The 20390-nt window shown below is 34.6% G+C and overlaps 1 protein-coding gene across 1 annotated transcript; it reads right to left on the bottom strand.

Annotated features, from left to right (window-relative positions):
* Positions 1-17816: 17816 nt before the first annotated feature.
* Positions 17817-19690, bottom strand: LOC123270690. The gene is made up of 2 exons (XM_044736851.1): positions 18022-19690; positions 17817-17896 (listed from the first exon to the last, which is right to left on the bottom strand). The coding sequence occupies exon 1, from the start codon at positions 19615-19617 to the stop codon at positions 18070-18072; it is 1548 nt and encodes a 515-aa protein (XP_044592786.1). The 5' UTR covers positions 19618-19690; the 3' UTR covers positions 17817-17896; positions 18022-18069.
* Positions 19691-20390: the final 700 nt, after the last annotated feature.

Raw genomic sequence — 20390 nt, forward strand, 5'->3', positions numbered from 1 at the left:
AAGGTTTTATATGTGATAGGTGCTGAGGTTTAAAATAATGTATGTACAATTTTTAATCATTTTTTAAATCCTAATAATTAAAGCAAGGTTATTTTCTGATAGACACCCGTAGGAGTGGTTAAAAAAAAATATTGGGAAAATCTTTTGCTGGTAGAGCAATTTGAAAAACCTAATTTGGCAATGGCTTACAAATTGACACCTGCCCATTTAGATCCTAAACTATACCAAAAAATGTCTGTTCCAATGGCTTATCAGGTAAAACGATAAATTTTTAATGACTTTGGATCTTACTTAATAAATTGTATTATTAACAGTTGTACTCGCGTGAAGTTCGTTGTGCAATGACAATTTTACGAGAAAATGGAAATGAGAAATTTGAAGGCTCAGAACCAACCGAGAAATTTATCAAAATAATTGATGATGGCATCCAAGCTATGACTTCGCACGATGCTAAGAGCGCACTATACTTTGAGGATACTTGTGAACAAAAGAAGGTAATGAAGAATATAATTTCATTCATAGAATTAATTAAAAATTTTCATGTGGCAATATTTTTTGTTGTGGATATTTTATTACAAGAGTTTTTGTATATAATTTTTCTTATTGTAATAATATACCTGCATGATTTATTTATCTCATTCTATCAAAAATTAAATTTTTAATAAAAAGGAACACTTTGTAGTAAAAAGAGTGTCATGAATCAGTAGATTTTATAATTTGAGCTAAAATTACACAATTTTCGTAATCAAATAAATTAGGCTAAGAAACTAACTTGATTTATCAATTACTTTAACTACATTCTTCATGAAAACAGCTAACTTACTTTCTTAATTTTTTTCAATGAGGAAGCTTAAGCAACTTGAACAATTTTTTTTTAAGGTTCGTTTGGAATTCATCTTTTCTTACAGTATGAGAAATATTGGTATTATTTCTTACTTGCAAAAATTATTGATTATATATGTTCATCTATTCTCTAATTTGCTTTATTACTAACATCTTTGGGGTTTAAAATATCGATTTTTTGGATGTAAAAAAATACAAAATTACAATTTTTAAAAAATTCAAGAGCTAATTATTAAACATTTTAATGCGCGTACTTACCATACTTATAATACACAGAAAGATAACTAATTTTCTTGAGTTTCGGTAAATATTTCTTGCTCCAAAACAACCTCGGATTTCCATTAAAATTTTCTTGTTTAAAGTAAATAACTTTTTCTGTGTATTGTCAGTAATAAAATAGATATAAATATTGAAAATGTTTAGAAATGCTTTAATTTGCTTTTATGTGTTATTTTGCTTTCAGATTTAGATCATATTTTTTGAAATTAATATTTTATGCTTTTATACTTCCTTGTTAAATCTTAAATAATTATTACTAACTTTTCATATGCTTTTTTTACTAACATTGAATTAAGATTACAAGTCTTATAAAAAGATGAATTATAATTACATTTCAATGATTTACAGAATGATTGTAGCTGACAATGGATTCAATAATTTTCATCGTATGCTGTCTTCTATCAATACTGTATCATCTGTAATACTCTGGTAATCGACGTCACCACAGACTCCAAAGATTGATAGAATCAATAAAAAATTATTCTATTTTCAGCGCATTTGCAAATTTTTATTAGTGGATAAAGAGTTGAAGAAATCAAATCGGATAAGAGTAGTAATACAAAAATCACCCATAATCGATGCTGGCAGGAGATGACAAATTAAGAACAATACTAACAATTAATTTAAAATATTTTCGCAATACTAACTTCTAAACGCTTTTGAAACTTCTATGCATACTATTATTCATTAATGCTTTCTATAAAAAACTTACCTACAATTTTTTGTCTATTTTTTTTCCATAAATAATTTATTTCCGTATGTTCTTTTCCTTTTTCCGAAAACACAGGCCATTTTAACTTTATTGAAGTTTTTTAGAAGATTGGGAAAAAATGTTTACTACCACAAAACTCCTAAAGTATCTACTCCAAAGAACTCCATTTCAGAAAATTCAGTTTTAAATGAAGAAAATCCAAATAACTCCAATCCTAAAATCCCAGTATTAAATAAATCAACTCCGAGAAGCTCAGTACCAAAAACACAGTATTAAAAATCTACTCCGAGAAGCTCAACTCTAAAAATTCCGTATCAAAACAAAACGACTCCAAAATCCAAATCAAAAAAAAAACTTTTCCCTATATCTTCTAGCTCTATATCGGGTTTTAAAGTAACGTTACGAGCAACTTTGGAAATTTTATCTGAGTTACACAATGATTATGGATACGAATATATTCTAACATCTCGGTTAACTCAAGATAATCTTGAGGTAATAGTCTAAGAAATTCTATCTATTGAATGCTCAAATTTTTTCTATTATTATTATTATTATTATTATTATTATTATTATTATTATTATTATTATTATTATTATTATTATTATTATTGTTTATTTATAGAGATTGTTTTCTATTATGAGATACAGTTGTGGTGCCAATGATCATCCAACTCCTCAGCAGTTTGGTCAAGTTTTTCGTTTGTATTGTTGCAATGCCATGATTAAACCGCCAAAAGGTTCAAATGTAACTGGAGTTGAATTACTTCAAACTCTAATGAAGACAAAGGACTCATTGGAAATGTCTCGTCACCCGCGAATGGAGTGGTTGGAAAAAATTGACCAAATGCTTGAGAACGTTGTAAAATCGCTTGATGCAATTTGGCAAGATAATTCATCCAACAATAGCGATGGCACTGCTATGAGTGAAAATGACTTAAGCGATACAATTACAGAATCAGAGCCAAATACTTCTATAACAGAGGAATGCATGCTTCAAGACCATGACTATGACGTTGTGTCAACAAGCCGAGAAGTTCAGGCTTACATGGCCGGTTATATCGTTAGAAAACTTAAAGCTAAGTGTAAGTGCCTATTGTGTTTAAAAAGTCTTCAATCGTCTAATGATGAATCGCATTGCCGGGACCGTTTCATTGATTTAATGGAAAAGTATGGAGGATTATCGCGAGCAAGTGACAGTTTATTTCAATTGACTGTGCAATTAGAAGCTGCTTTTTTGGACGTTGTTGGTAGAGTGGGGCTGAGTCATGGAATTATTTATAAAATATTAAACCGAGTTGAGAAAATTCTACCAACATTATCATTAGTAGGGTGTGCAGTTCATCAGCTTGAAATCACCAAAGAAATAATTGATTTTTACATAACCATGAGGCTGTATTTTCTCGGTAGAACTTTTAACAAGAGAAATCAGTTGAGAAGAGAAAAAATGAAAACTCTGAAAAAACTTCTAAACTAGTAACATAAACTATAATTTAAACGAATCTTATTTTAAATATTCATTACTTGAATTATTATCTTCTATTTAATTAATCATTATCTCATAAATAACTTATTTTCTTTATAAAAAAAAGTTGTACGTTTAACAATATAATATTTATCTATATTAAAATTTTTCTCATTACTATTGACCTTTCAAACTTATTAAAATTATAAAAAAATTATTTCATTTCTAGGAGTAAATTATATTATTAATTACATTAATATTTAAAACTAATTACGGTAAATAAGTTTTGTTGATTTTATTTAATTACTTTCTTTTTCTTAACAAATTAATTTATTTAAATTATTTCATTAAGTACTGTTAAATAATTTAATTATTTGACTCTACTCATTTATTTATTCATTTTTTAATTAATTAATTATTTTAATTATTTAATTAAAATTGAAATTAATATAATTAACATTTAATTTAATTAAAATTAAAAATTATTTAAATTAATTAATTCATTCATTCATTCATTGAATTAGATTCAAAATTTATTCATTCTATCAATTCCATTTGAAACTACCGCTTTCACTCCCCGCCATTTTGGTACAAATGGAACACTAACGCCCTCTTATTTTTAGACGCTATTTGTATACATGGAGTTCGGGCTCCTTATCTAGTCTCCATGATCATTATACACAAATTTTACACACTGCTTAGTTGCTGGAGGTAATTTCACAGGTGCCATGAAACAAAAATGTCCTTCTTCGCTAAGTTCTTTACACGTAGAACAAAAAAATTTCCCACAACTGTGTAAAGTCTTTCTCGGGAATATAATTTTTTGGCAGGTTAAACAATATTGCTCGTTATCACACACAGTTTGCTCTTCTCCTTCATACGACCCTTTGACTAAATGATTATTATAACACCGCTGACCGTAGAAAAATCGATTGCATGTTGCATGTTATTTTACGCTGAGTTGTATCACAAACACCTCTTGCATAACATTTAGTACAAGAGTACAGACAGTTTTTGTGATCGTATATATTTTTATACTTCACTGCACAAGGTTCACAGTAATGTCTAGCAGATTGTAAACTTTTAACTGTTTGTATGTACTCAAAATGTTTTTCCTGTGGATAGTAAAGGATTCGTAGCATAATTCTCACACTTCCATAGAGAGCTATCACTTGTTCAGCTCCATCAAAAAGCACTGGGTATTGTTTCGCATCGTTATCCTTTTCGAAACTATACACTATGATAACCATTCCCTGATGTGCCAAATAATTTTGGAACGATCTTATTTCATTGATTCCACATCCTTCCTTGGGAACCACAACACCAGCCAAATTCGATAATTCTATTGCACGTTCTTTTTGATGTGGACGCCTACCGTCACGTATATCATCCCAGTCATTCTGCAGTGGCCCCGTCGATGCTTTTTCAAGAAGTTTTCTTTGACCCGCTATCGCAGTTACCAGTGCTCTAGGTAAACAATATTCATCGTGATTATCTAATTTAATTACACCTTTTGGTCTTATTAAATCGATTGCGGGGCTTCACATTCTGCCTCCAAGTCCGTCAATGATATACAGCTTGATGCGGAACGTATTTGTCACGTTGAATCCGCCGGTACTTTGAGAAATTTGTGAAACCAAGTTCCATAGATCATCGAATGTGTATCCTTCAATTTGACGTAATCTTTGATACGCAGGCATATTCTCTATACCTTCAAAACTGAAACTCATTGTGAAGCGGTTATGTCCATGTCTTCCCGCATCAATGATGGTCTCGTATAGTTCTCTAAAGGCCTTCATAGTCCAGGTAATAGGGTTTTGACCCGCGGGTGGGTCTGCAATGCAAAGTTCCATATCAAAATTTTCCATTAAAAATCGAGGAAGTCGCTGCCTTCCATAATTGAGTTGAACTAGAGCATGGGGTTCTTCTTCTTCTTTTGGATCCATATTAACATCTTCATTAATATTAACATCTTCATTAATATTATTCACCGCATTTTCCTCAATATTATTTTCTACTTCTGCTATGGGTACAACTCCTCCACCAACTTGAATGTTACCTATAAAATAATAATACCCTGATTAAATAAAATGTTTATAATAATATCTTTATGTCATCAAACCTACCTCCATAGAAATTTTGTCGAATTTCATTGTTTTGCAGTATCAAAAGAGGGTCGTTATTTAAAACCGGCAAATTTTCAGGAAGTTCATTTGATTCTAACCATTGCGTAACAACCTGATCATCATTATCGTTTTCTGTTTGTCTACCCTCATACAATACTGGATCTTCAATCGGAAGATAACCTTTTTAAAAAATGAAATGAAATTAAATTAAAAATAAATCATAAATTTAGCAAGCGTAATTATTTTAAAAAAGGCTAGTAATCAAATTATTCATATATTCACTTACCGTCAATATCTGATAAATAATTATTCAAATCAGGGAAAATTTCAGGTAAAACATTTTCACCGAACCATTGGTCCTCAAAGGAGTCACCTAAACCGTTGGGATCCATCGTTATCAGAAGTTAAAAACTAAGTGACCCTCGAAAAAACTACTGAAAATATTACAGATCACCCCAGCCCATTTCAAAGTGTAACTTGGCCAGAAAATCCTGCGATAACATACAGTTAAGACCGGTTACGAAACCCATAAGTCTATAAAACCAGGGGTTCTAAACAAGAAAATCTCAACCACCCTAAACCCCCCTTTTCCCTCACATAGCAGAAAAATTTTAAGTCGCCGCTTCACACCTAAACAACCACCCTAGGGGGAAAAAACTTTCGAGGACCCATCTCAGCAGGGAATTCTCTCGAACCAGTGGAGGGGATGGGGAAACCCCTGGCCCAATGGAGGGGGGATGGGGAAACCCCTGGCCCAATGGAGGGGGGGAAGGGAAATCACTGGTGCCAGGGTAGAGGAGTGGGGGCTAAACAAGTCTCACAGTATTGATATTTTTTATGGCAAAAATTTTTTACATTGAGAGTTATAAACTTATGCTCGACATGGGTGTATAGGAAATACAATTTTATTATATAAATATGTAATCATCGTATTCCATTTATACATGAAAAAAGTATTAATCCACATATTAAATTTTATTCAGTAAACAATAAGATTCTTACGATAGCCACGTAATATGCTACTATGGATACACTTTTCTAGTATGACTTCTGGAGATCCTTGTCACCGAGGTTCTAATATACACACCCCAATCAACCCCCCTACGTCCCCTGAAAAACATTATCCCATCTCAAGAAAACACCAAGACCGACGGAATGACCACATACTTTCCCTTATCCATCTGAATGATATTTTAAAACCCCTAATCAATGTCATTGTGACAGCTCTCAATTAAAACTCATGTTTTCATAGACCACCCGGGGAGCTGGCGCAAACATCAATCCAAGAATCCGAGTTTTGTAAGTGATGAGTAGGAGCATACTCAACAACATGCAAGTCTAAACAATCCCAAAGCTTCCGCAGTTGATCACCGTAAAAATTATTTTTACTTAAGTCTGAATTTAAATCTCCAACAATAATAATATTATCAAATGGCACCATTATGTTTTCCATCTCCTCCTCTAAATCATCTAAATGTCCTATGTTAGGTGGTTTATAGACCACACCAACTAGTATCTTTTGCTTTGATGAACTCAATATTTCAACGAATAAGTACTCTGGATGTTTGTCTTCTGAGTTTGCTGAAGATGCAACATATTCAGCTTTAATATTATGTCGCACATAAAGAGCTACCCCACCTCCACTACGAAGATGGCGATCATGGCGATAAAGAGTGTGATGTGGGAGAGACACCATGTTATCAGGTATTAACCGATTCAACCACGTTTCCGAAACAGCAATTATGTCATAATTATGATCTCTAAAATATTCTTTGAAAATTTCAAAATGACACTCATTTCTGAGCGATTGAGCGTTTTCATGACAAATTTTTAAATGACTTAATCGAGTTGGACTCTGAGATGAGACGATGGACATTGAAGATGGTGAGGGAGCAGTGATTTATTATTGAATTAAATCCTGCAGTGGGCCTATCCCCACTGTAGGTCTCAACTTAACAAGTGGTTCATCATCTGCATACCTGACATTTACTGAAGTATTCGAAATCCAAATGTTTTTAGGATGAATTGTCGGGTACTTTTTACGGACCTCGAGCCAGAGCTTATACAGAGATGACGGATGCCTACGATGAATATATATAGTAGCATCTGCATCCTGGACCCGAACGCCAGGCATCAAAGTACTAACTTTTACTTTGTTTTTTTTAATACCTTTAATGCATTCATCGACATGCTTCAAGCTATTGAACTTGACGCAAACACTGCGATGGCTCCTGTTACTCTTCCTACCCAAACGTTCCGCGCTGACAATCTCATTTTCTGTAACTGGTACTTTAAAAGCCTGCGTTAATTGTACAACGACGTCGGGAAGCTTTTCTCCATCTAATTCAGGAAGACCAGTAATCGTTAACTCATCTGCAAGTGAACGTGATTCCATCTGCAGCATTCTAGCCTCCAAATCACCATCAGCAATATTTTTCACAATAGCTCTAGCTTCTTCCAAAAGATTATTACCACCATCAGGTTGAGCTTCCTCAATTTTAGAAACCCTAGCCTCCAAATCCTTGATATTTTTCTGCAACATATCATAATTAGAAATCAGTTTGTCAACCTTGTCATTGACTGACTTCATAGTTTCATCAAACTTGTCCAACTTTTTTCCGAACTTAGCCACGTTTTTATCTACTCCATCTATTTTGTTTAACTTCTCAGAAATTTCCTTTAATATCGGTGACACATCAGTGACACAAGCCGGACAGCAATCCTTAACCTTAGCGGCCGCGTGTGCCTTAAATGGTAAACAACATCGCACCTTCACACATGTGTTATGAAAGTAGTGTTTACAATAAGCAGTTGTTTGGACAGCTGATGCGGCGTCACTGATGACCTTTAGGCACAATCCACACGACATAGACATTGTAACAAGAATTGTGAGATGGCAGCACAATATATATACCAAACGCAAGATGGCAGCACACTTAAATTTTCTAATAGGTTAGCCAAAATAAAACTAACCTAAATCAGAATATGCAACTGTTTTCTTTGAATACAAAATCCGTTCTGCAAAAACATACTGCTTCTGTTTACATATACATTGACTGATGTTTACTGTCAGTTAAATGCTTACATGCCTGTCAAAGTGAGACTGTTATGGATTGTCATAGATGTAAAAGACAAGTTTTTAAACCTGTTAAGTGTAAAACCTACAAGCTTTCATATCATCCTAGTTGTGCTAGGTCAATTGTTGCTTCGAAAGTCTCAAGCTGCTGCTCCACGTTTTTCACTGCATCACAGTCACCTAGCAACAGTACATCTAGCACTAGTAATCGGACACCTTGATCCTTGATAAGACCATCTAGTCTCTCAAATTTAAAACCAAAGCATTCAACTCTCTCCAGCTATAAATCGGCTGACTCATAGCCAAAAACTCCACCAGTACTAGCTGTTGGTGAAGATTCTGTATTTATATCGCCAACCACAGTAAACTCTACCAAGATGTTCAATGCTACAAATCAAAGTGAAAATTCATCCACTTCAGGAAATCAGTATGAAGAAAGTTCTACTGGAAATAGACCTGATTGGAAAAGTTTTAGTCTAGAGGAAAAAGTAAATCTCCTAATTGATATGTCGTACAGTAATCATCAATGTATTCAGACTATATCTAAAAATCTTGACAATCACAGTCAAGAAATTAAAAGCCTGGTTGCAAATCTTGAGTTGAATAACACAAAAATCAAAACTCTATCAGATAATCTTGCAATAGTACAGAAGGATATCAGTGATATTAGTAATAAATTAAATATAAATTCGCAAAAATGCGATAATAATGCTGCGTCAATCACCATGCTACAAGCTTCTCTAAATTCCGTTGCTGGTACTTCCACTCCTCTACAAGCGGCTAATTATCATATGTCATCTGAGCTTCTACTATCTGGGATTCCTGAAACTATTGCTGCTGATCAAACGTCGGAACACATAGTTCATAAAGTCTTCAATAAGCTTAGTGTTGCTAATCTTGTCACTGATGTACTGAGTATTCGTGAATTCAACTCAAAGAGGAAGCAAAGTCGATCTAGCTCCAAACCATTATCTAAATCCTTTATTATTCATTTAAAATCATCTGAAGTTTGTAAACATATCATCAACAATAAACGTCGTTCACCGAAATTGCTTGTCAAAAATATTTTTGATTCAGGTACGCAAACTGATCAAGATCGACAAGTATTTATCAACGAATTTCTATACACGGATGTTTATAAATTGCTTAAACTCACTAAAGTTAAAGCAAAACAACGCAATTTCAAATATGTCTGGTCCTCTGAAGGCAAAGTCTATGCCAAAAAAGATGATGATTCGTCGAAGCTCTCGATAAGCTCTGAAGCTGATTTAGCTAAATTGGATTAGCAATTACCGTATAAAACTACTAACATCTTGTCAGCTATCAATATTCTGAGCCTAAATATAAACAGTCTCCCTGCTCATTTACCGCAATTCGAAACCTTAATAAATGAGTTAAAGCCTCATATTATCACTGTTGTTGAAACATGGCTCACACCAAATAACCATGTCACTTACAAGGATTATGTTATCCACCGTCGAGATCGAGGTCTTATAAATTCAAATGGTCAGTATATGAGAGGTGGAGGTATTGCTTGCCTTATACACAACTCTTTACAATCTAAGTTACTTTTCTCATCTGAGGCACAGGATATCAATCATCCGGAATTTATTCTAATTGAAGTCACCACATTGACTGGCATGCACATATTAGTTTCAGCTATTTACAGAAGACCACAGGGACAACTATTGGACAGTTACTTTGCTCAATTTGCAAAATATTACCCGTTTTATAAAAATATTATTATAATGGATGATCTTAACTGCAATCTACAAAAAAATGATCATCCCGCTAGTCATCTTAAATCTTTTTTGACGGTGTCTGGTCTATACTGTATACCATATGGAGCTACATTTCATACTCTGACAGTTGATTCATGGCTGGATGTTATCATCATTGATAGTGGTGATAAATTAGTGGGCTACTTTAAGTCAGACATGCCTTTCGTAGGTGGTCATGATTACTTATTTTGCAAGTATAAACTTGATCATAAAAATAAATATAGTAAAAGAGTTAAGTTTCGTGACTTCAAACACTGTGATCATCAAGCTCTTTCAGCTGCTCTAAATCAAAAATTAAATCAATCAAATTTCAGCACAGCAGACCTAGACCCAAATCATTTGGTCTCTTACTTCATTGATTCTGTTACTTCTTCCTTAGATCTCTTTGCATCTTTTAAGGAAAAGACATTAAACCGTCCTAGTAGTCCTTGGCTAACAAAAGAACTAAGACTAAAATTCAAACAACGAGACACATTGTATAAGAAGGCGCGACGTACTGGTGACAAGATTCTACTGACTCAATTTAAAACCAGACGTAAGGAATTAAAAGCTGAATTATTAGCAGCTCGTGATAGCTATTTCAAGTTAATTCTTGAAAATAATTCTAATCTGTGGTCAACTCTCAAACATACTGGAATCATCAAAAGTAATAATTCTTCACCATTAAATAATTTTAATACAAGTGAGTTGAACAACTTTTATGCCAACATACTAAGGAAGCATCCATCTTGCTGTCGTGAATTTATAGCTGATCTACCTACGATTGATGTGAGGAAAGTAAACAGTGTCTTTAATTGGACCAAAATAGATATTGTAGATGTTACAAAAAACCTTCAAATTGCTGTTCAAAAGTCAAAGGGTAAAAGTCCAGATGGATTTGATCTTAAATGACTTAAAGATCATTTATCTCAGATCTCGATCTTTCTCATGACCATCCTCAACAAATCGTTAGATACGGGTATTTTTCCTGAAGCTTGGAAGCAGGTCTATATAGTTCCTTTAAATAAGATAAAGGCTCCTAAAACTATGTCTGATACTAGACCAATAGCAAATATTTCTCATCTTGCTAAGGTATTTGAACGTATTGTCGCCAATCAATTGATAGACTACCTTGAAGTGAATCATATCATTGATGATTATCAATCAGGATTCAGGAAACATCATAGCACCCAGGCAGCTTTACTTCTTCTAACAGATGATATTCGCAGAGCTATTGATAGAGATGAACTGACCTATCTCATCCTCTTTGATTTTTCTAAAGCCTTTGATTATGTAAACCCTAAGGTTTTGTATATAACTATGTATGAAATTGGATTTTCCATTGAGGTTATTATGTGGTTTCAATCCTATCTTACTGGTAGATCGCAATCTGTGTTGGATCTTGATCATTCTATATCTGATGCCATCAGTACAACATCTGGAGTTCCTCAAGGATCCATCTTAGGCCCTATTTTATTCCTTATTATGATAAATGGTGTTGCCAAGAGGATTAAGCATTCCAAATATGGTCTTTTTGCAGACGATAAGTATGCCTACTATCACTTCAAATGTTCTAAATTAAATGAAGCAGCATACAAAATTAATATGGATGCTCAGGCTGTTGCCGACTGGGCTAAAGATGTTGGTCTAGACCTAAATCTTTCAAAAATGAAGGTTATGATATTGGGCAGCAGTAGAAAACTGAAGCGGCTGGATGATCTTGATCTTCCTCAAATCATTGTGGATGGAAATGTAATTCCATATGTAAATTCAACCAAGCATCTTGGGGTGCATATAACAAGCAATCTCTCATGGGATATTCATGTGGCTCATACCTCACGTAAGGTCTATGGTACACTAAACAACCTCAAGCATAGGAAGAACATACTATCCACTACAAATCGCAAATTACTGATCAGGGCCTTAATTATCCCAATAATTGACTATTGCTCTTTGGTTTTGATAGATAATTCTAAAAGACTGGACTATAAATTACAGCGCTTGATGAACAACGGCATCAGGTTTATCTTCAATCTAAAGCGTGATGATCATATCACGCCTCATCGTCGCTCTCTAAAATGGCTCTCAATCAAATCGAAAAGACTTTATCTCTTAGCTTGTTTTCTCTATAAACTATTCAATTCCGGTGAGCCAAATTTCCTGAGGAGTCTTTTTATTGAGGAGTCACAAGACATAAGACGCTCGGATAGGTTAGCTTCAAAATATAACAATATTTTGTTCAGTATTCCAAGCTATTCAACAACAGTATATGAACACTCTTTTCTAATTTCATCAATACGTCTTTGGCGTGAAATACCACTTGATGTCATAAACTCACTCAGCATTGAGGCATTTAAATCTAGAGCGTTTGATTTCTTCTATGATCTTGAACTCAAAGAGACCTAATAACAATTTGACTGCTAATAGTCTACTTAATTTATAGTTTAAACTGATATATATATATATATATATATATATATATATATATATATATATATATATATATACATATATACAAAAGATATACATATATACAAAATTCGTTACTCTAAAAAATAAGTGTTTTACATATTATCTTAGCATATTTTTATATCATTTTTATATATACTCTTATAGGATTTTCTGTCTTTATCATTATATTTCATATTTATGTTATCACTTATTAGCTAAAATTCAGAATATTGATATTGATATTTATATTGACTGTGTTTATAGTTTTACAAGTACTTATGTTACTCTATGTATGAATTTTGCCATTTGGCTTTCGCCTTGGCATTTAAATTAAATAAATAAATAAATAAATAAATAAATGTATATAGATAATCGGAATGGTCTCTTCTCTAACTCCTGAAATTCTTTACGAATCTCAATAAAACGTAACATACTCATTCTAATGATTTCTGAAGTTAATATCTAAGATAAGCCAAATCTGTCGATTAGTTTAGAAATGAGAGCAATTCAAAAATTTTCAAAAATCTCAAAAATTTTCTTTTTTACCGTATTTCCGTGAAATAAAAATTAAATGCGATATCATATTCAATTTCCGTGAATTGTATCTGAAAGTTTATTTAATAAGTTTTAATTTGCATACTTATTAATTTTTTCAAATTCAATAGTTTAGGAATGGCAGCAATTCAAATATTTTTCAGAATCACAACAATATTCTCTCTTACCATATTTCCGTGCAATTGTAATTGAACGCAATATTCTATCAAATTTCTGTAAATTGCATCTGAAAGCTTATTAAATAAACTTTAATTTGCATGCATCACTATTAGTCTAGGCCAAAAATTACCTAGTTTTTTAGACAGATTTTATGAAATATTACTTTTGCAATCGTTTTGATGTCATCGTTTTAATAAAGAAATTGCTCATTATTAATAATATCAGTTTATAAAAAATATGTTTTTTTTATTCGAGAAATCTACTTCCATTTCGGCTGCTGAATTGTCTTTTTGTTTTTTTTTTTTTTTGAGATTTCTTAGAACTTACCGGTCCAAATCGATTTAAAATCACAGAAAATCTAAGTTTGATGAAACTCTTTAAAACACCTCTAGTTTGGTTCCAATCAGTCAAGCAGTTTACGTCCGACCACACACACAGACACATACACACACACACACACACACACACACACACACACACACACACACACACACACAACCGATCTAAGCTCTGCATAAGGTGCGGAAAAGAAGGACACAAAATTGCTGATTGTAAAAATCCAGCTAAATGTGCACTGTGCTTTGAACGGCACGGCGTAGAAAAGGCGGCTCACCATGCAGGCACGAACAGATGCCCCATCTTCCAAGAAGCGCTCCAGAAGATAACGAAGCCAAGAACATGAAGATAGTGCAGCTCAACCTCAATCATTGTGAGGCTGCACATGACCTGCTCATGCAAACTGTGCGCGAATTAGAGGCAGATGTAGCACTTATAAGTGAGCCTTATAGACATCTGAGTAACCAACCCTGGGAATCCGACAGCACTAACAAGCCGTCATCTGGTCCTGCGGTAAATGTCCTTTTCAGAGAACAGTCAACAATCAAGAAGCTGGCTTCGTAGCAGCATGGGTAGATGGCCTCTGCTTCTACAGTTGCTATGCACCACCTAGTCTCTCTAATGAGCATTTTGAAGACTTCCTTCATCGGCTAACTGAGGACGCAAGAAAACACTTTCCCGTGGCAATAGCTGGTGACTTCAATTCCTGGGCAACAGACTGGGGCAGCAAGTTCACTAATACACGTGGAAAAGCACTTCTCGAGGCAATGGCCACTCTGGACGTGATCCTTCTTAATACCGGTGACACGCCAACGTATACTAAGGGAGAGGCAAACTCAATTGTCGACCTTACATTTGTCAGCAGTTGCTTAGCTTGAAGAGGTTTTTCTTGGAAAGTATTGAACATCTATACAGCCAGCGACCATAGTGCGATACTATGGGAAATATCAACTGGCCAGAAACTAACAAGAGACAACAGGAGCGCTAGCGCGGTTGGGTGGAAAGTTAAGTCTCTCGATCCCACTGCTTTAGTAGTAGCCTTAGACTGCAATCCGATCATCGTAGAAACTGCTGAAGGGAAGACCAAGGAACTGAGAAGAGTCACCCAGGCTTGCGACGCTAGTATGTCTCGGAAACGTCGCATAAATTCAAGACCTTCAGTGCACTGGTGGAACGATCACATTAGCATTTTACGCTTAAAGTGTCTTAAAAAAAGAAGAAAGTCTCAGCGTGGCTACAGACGATCTAACTCCGCAGAGCTGTTGGCAGAGTATAAAAAGGCCCGTCGAGAATTGAACAGAGCCATCAAAGAAAGCAAAAGACGTTGCTGGAAGGAACTGGTCGCAAAAGTCGAGAAAGATCCATGGGGCAGACCGTATAAGGTGGTTATGACCCACTTGAAATGCCAACCAATGTCATCACCTACGTGTCCACAACTCCTAGAGAAGATTGTTACTACGTTGTTTCCCCAACAGCTGGTATTCACCTACAAGTTGGAGCAGCTCAATTCTGAAGACATCCCAACTATCACGTTGGACGAGTTGATAGAGGCAGGAAATCGAGTAGGGAATAATAAGGCGCCGGAATTGGACGGAATTCCTAATATTGCCCTGAAATCAATCCTTAGGGAAGCACCGACATTATTCCTGGACGTTTACGATACATGCCTGAAGGAAGGGACTTTTCCCCAGAAGTGGAAACAGCAACGGCTAGTGTTACTTCCGAAGGGGAAAAAGCCGCCGGAAGAACTGTCATCCTACCGACCACTCTGCATGTTAGACACGGCCGGCAAGACATTCGAGCGCATAATTCATCAGAGAATAGAGGCTTTAGTCGATCCACTCCTAGCAGAGAACCAGTTTGGTTTCCAAAAAGGACGGTCAACTCTGGATGCTATCAAATTAGTTGTTGATATAGCCAAGGATGCAATCGCCGGAACGAGATGGAAGGGTGGAAAGAAGAAATACTGCTTGGTGGCTGCTTTGGACATCAAGAATGCCTTCAACTCCGCTAACTGGGACTGCGTTATGAGGACTCTAGAAGACAAAAACGTACCAGGATACCTTCGCAGAAAGGTAGCGAGCTACTTCACGAATAGGGTTCTGAAATATGACACGAAGAACGGTACGGAAGTGTACGAAATCTCCGAAGGAATGCCACAGGGATCAGTTTTAGGTCCTCTGCTATGGAACATCATGTATGATGGCCTCCTGAGAATAGCATTGCCTACGGGAGTCAAACTTGTAGCATATGCGGATGACGTAGCTGTCGTGATTGTCGCAAAGCACCTCGAAGAGATAGAAATGGCATTTGATATTACATTCAGACGAGTCAATTTGTGGATGGATATGACGAATTTGCAACTAGCCAAGCATAAAACCGAGGCAGTGCTCATCACCAGCAGAAAAACGGTAGAAACCATCAAGTTGAGAGTCGGAGAACAAGAAATCACATCACAACCATTTATCTGTTATCTGGGAGTGATGCTGGATGCACGACTCAACTTCAAGCAGCAGGTGGAATTCTGCTACGCACGGCTGATTCCTAACATCGGAGGTCTAATGCAGAGCAGGAGGCTACTATTGTCATCAGTAGTCACATCAGTGCTCACTTACGGAATATCCATTTGGGCTGAAGCACTGGAAACCCAGAAATCATGGAGAAAAGCTGGACCAGTATATCGACTGAGTGCCCTACGAGTAGCTAGTGCTTTCTTAGAGTTCTAGCAGAGGAAAGACGAGCCCTTTACCAACGAAAAAGGTCAACTGCACTGAGCCCTGAAGAACTTAGAATTGAAGAACGGCAGAACAACATAGGCCAATGGCAACTACAATGGGATACTGCAGAGAAGGGTAGGTGGACGCACCGCCTCATACCTCGGATCGACATTTGGCTTAACCGGAATCACGGCGAGGTCAATTACTATCTTACGCAGAAGTTGTCGGGACACGGGTGTTTTCGAGAGTATCTACACCGCTTTAAGCACGATGACTCTTCGGAGTGCCCGTCCTGCCCAGGAGCTGCTGAAGACGCGGAGCACGTCTTCTTTGTATGTCCCCGTTTCGATCCACAGCGTGAAGAACTGGAGAGGATCCTGAACCAGAGAATGCAACCAGATTCACTAGTGGAAGCAATATTGTCATCAGAAGCTGCCTGGAACGCTACCAACACGTTTGCAACAGAAGTCCTTAAAGACTTGCGTTCCACCGAAAGAAAAAGAGCAAATAGCAGAAGATAGAAGGAAGGTAGTTAACACCTAAGCTACCAGAAGGAAGAGCAATAGCTAGATCCTCCCTTCACGAAGTAATGCCTGACGGCGGTTTCTATGAGGGATTAGAGGAAAGAAGGAAAGGGGGTTTAGGGTTTAGTGGGTAGGGGCGTTAGTGTCGAGTTTTAGTATGACGCTGCGTCGAGTCGCCACATATCCAGGCCAAACAACTATGCCTGGAATCCGTAAAAAGGATTCCCCCCCCTAAGGGAAAAAAAAAAAAAAAAAAAAAACACACACACACACACACACACATACATTCAAACTTACGGACATCATCGCTGAAACATTCGGGGAAGCTCCCTAGGACCTCAAAACGTCAACATCCGTTAAAAACTCGACTTTCGAAAAACAGTGTAAAACCAATAACTTCCCGACTTTTGAAAATTTATAATTTTTTTAGCGGGAAGTTAAAAAATAACAGGCGTCTATTCATTGTGGAAAATCGTGTCATTTTCTTGTTACAGATTGTAAAGTTCATTGGTACGGTGGTTGAGAAAAAAATTTCTAAGATTTACTAACCTAAATTGGTTCATATTGTCAGAAAATTAAACAGCAGCAAGCCCTTTTTGCATGCAATAATCAGTGTAAAAGTATTCAGAATAGCTTTCGTGACCTTGAAAGATCGAGATTTAATAAAAAATCGATTTCTAAATATCGAGGAGAAAACAATAACTTAATAACGATGGAAAATTTTAAATTTTCAGCAGGACAAGTTAAAAACGTATTTTAATATGCTTTCAATATAGATAATTTTATTCATGATAATATTTAACAACCTGTATTAACAAACATATGAAGATTTGATTTTTAGCCAGTCTAATTAATACTATTACTTTACATATTGGATGCAACGAATTAATTTCCCTAATAAAAAAAAAAAAGTATTGAGACAAAGAAAAAAGCATTGAAAAGTATTGGTTTTTTAGTCAATCCAATACTTTTCAATACTTTTTTCTTTGTCTCAATACTTATTTTTTATTCAGGGCTCTTTTAATTTTATCATTAATGATCTTGTAGCAGGAATATCTTAGCAATTTTATCAATGGTTATAAGAATTGTGAGCATATTGGTAGTTATTCCCATAAAAAAGATATGGTTGGTATAAATGACTTCTTGAAAAATTTTTATTAACAGCAATCATTTCTTCATCAAATAATTTTGATCGATTACGTCCTCGACAGTCAAAATTTGGCCACTTAGCACTTGATAATTTTTTATTCCACCGTTGTGTTATTTGGGAACAAGTTGGGCGATAGAGTCCAATAGGAGTGGCCGCTTTTAGGTGCGTTAGTTGTAATGCAGGCTTACAATACTTATTTGAGTTTTCATTCAGTGGATAACGCAAATTTTTTTGAGAATTTAATGAGACCAATTCTTTCAATTTGTTTTTACTGTTTATATTCGGCTGGCGGTTGATTATAGATAATGAACTGTCTACTTCTTCATCATTAAAAATTTTTATAGCTAACCGCATCATATTACAATAACTACACCTTTCACTGTGCTTAATAGAATTCACACAAAGCGTTGTCGTATCAAAGTTTTTTTCCATATTAATTTTATCGTATAAATTGAACAAGCGACGGTTATGTTGAATATCAATTAACACTTCATTAAACCAATAAACATTACCGTAAAGTGTGTTATGAACTGTTCCATAATTAGGAAGCCAACAGTATATTTTTATAACATTATATTTTTCCAAAAGGTCTCTTAATTGATCTTCGTTATGATGGAAATTGTGGATATTTACATGATTTGTAGTTATGAAGTCAACTAATTTTACATCGTTCGTATTATTGATGCAGAAGATTGCCACTGTTAGTCCTGCTAAGCACTTAGCTCGGCCAATTTTGAAATAAGATGTAGATAATAGTGCAATATGTCCACGACATAATTGCAGATTGCTTGATGATCGAAAAAGTTTGCTTGAATTGATTTGTTCAATATACTTTTGTATATAATCTGACGATATTCTGAATGCTTTTGATTTAGGTTTAATAAGCCATGGAGTGTTGATAAGATTGTAAATTACCTTATATATTGTTGGTTTTAAAATAATATGTGGCACAACTATCACACGTTTAACTTTATCACTTTGATAATCATAGAATATTGGTATGTTTATTCTTTCAGAAATCGGTATATTTTTCAGAAAGTAGTATTGTTGTTTCAAGTCTCTATATTCTTTTAGAATCGAGAAAAGGTGTAAGTCTTCAGATTGTGAATGCAGTCGCTTCAAGTCAATTCGATTTTTTAATTCTATTTCATAGTTAGTTACATTATATGTATTATCTGCTTCATTACAAACGTATGCTACTGTTGAACAGTCTGTTTTTTTGTCATTATTTATTGTAATAGTAATGTTATCTTCGTCTTCATCTTCTTTATCTTCACTAATGGAGTCGAATTGTTCAGCTTCATAATCTAATTCAAACTCATCTTGTACCATTAGTTGCTGATCATTATAACATCCTTTGTCGATAAAATCTTCACTAGTATTACTTCTCTCTAACAATGTCATTTCATTATCACTATTTAAGTCGGATATGAATATTTTTTCATCGCTGCGTACATTATCATTCATGTTTTAAATTATAACAATGACACTCATAGGATTTTTATCTTCATAAGTTGTCAGTGCTCGAGTGACAAAATATAAACATACAAACTATTTATATAAGTAATGACACTGAACTACTTTATTGATGACTGCTCAAATAGAGTCCACCGATCTTGCTGGAAGGTTAGAGCTTTTTAGTAGCTTACAAAGTATTTCTACGTACAAGTGCTTTAAGTATTATAGAAAAGTTGCAGACCATCCCTGGAACTTCCCGTTATATTCGATTTAAATACACTCAAAAAATTCTCTACAAAGTTTTGGGCTCTTCGAATTTAAAAAAACAAATTGTATAAGCCTTTAAGCTTGAAAATCTAGTAGGGTAGAGGTACCAAATACTGAAAAGGCTCCATTTATTGAAAGAACTGCATAGAAACTTAATTTTTAAAATAATTTGAAGTCTTATTTCATTTTAAATATACAATTATTATTAAATAGTTATTTTGTAAATATAAAAGTTTGCATGTGCAAACATATTGCGCAATAAAACTTAAAAAAAAAATGTTTGTGTACACCTGTCAGAAAACCATGAAAACCGGTCATTAGAAACTTAACCTTGTTATGTTTGATAAGTACGTTTACAGTGAAATTTTATAAGTTTAATGATTTTATAATAAATCAGTTACTATTAATCATGAAACTAAAACAATGAACATTAGTTGTCAATGATTATTTTTATTATTATTGTCGTTCTATTTTAAATATTACTCTGTTCAATAATTGGTGTTGTGAATTATCGA

The sequence above is a fragment of the Cotesia glomerata genome, linkage group LG8, assembly GCF_020080835.1.
Source record: "Cotesia glomerata isolate CgM1 linkage group LG8, MPM_Cglom_v2.3, whole genome shotgun sequence".
Classification (NCBI taxonomy): domain Eukaryota; kingdom Metazoa; phylum Arthropoda; class Insecta; order Hymenoptera; family Braconidae; genus Cotesia; species Cotesia glomerata.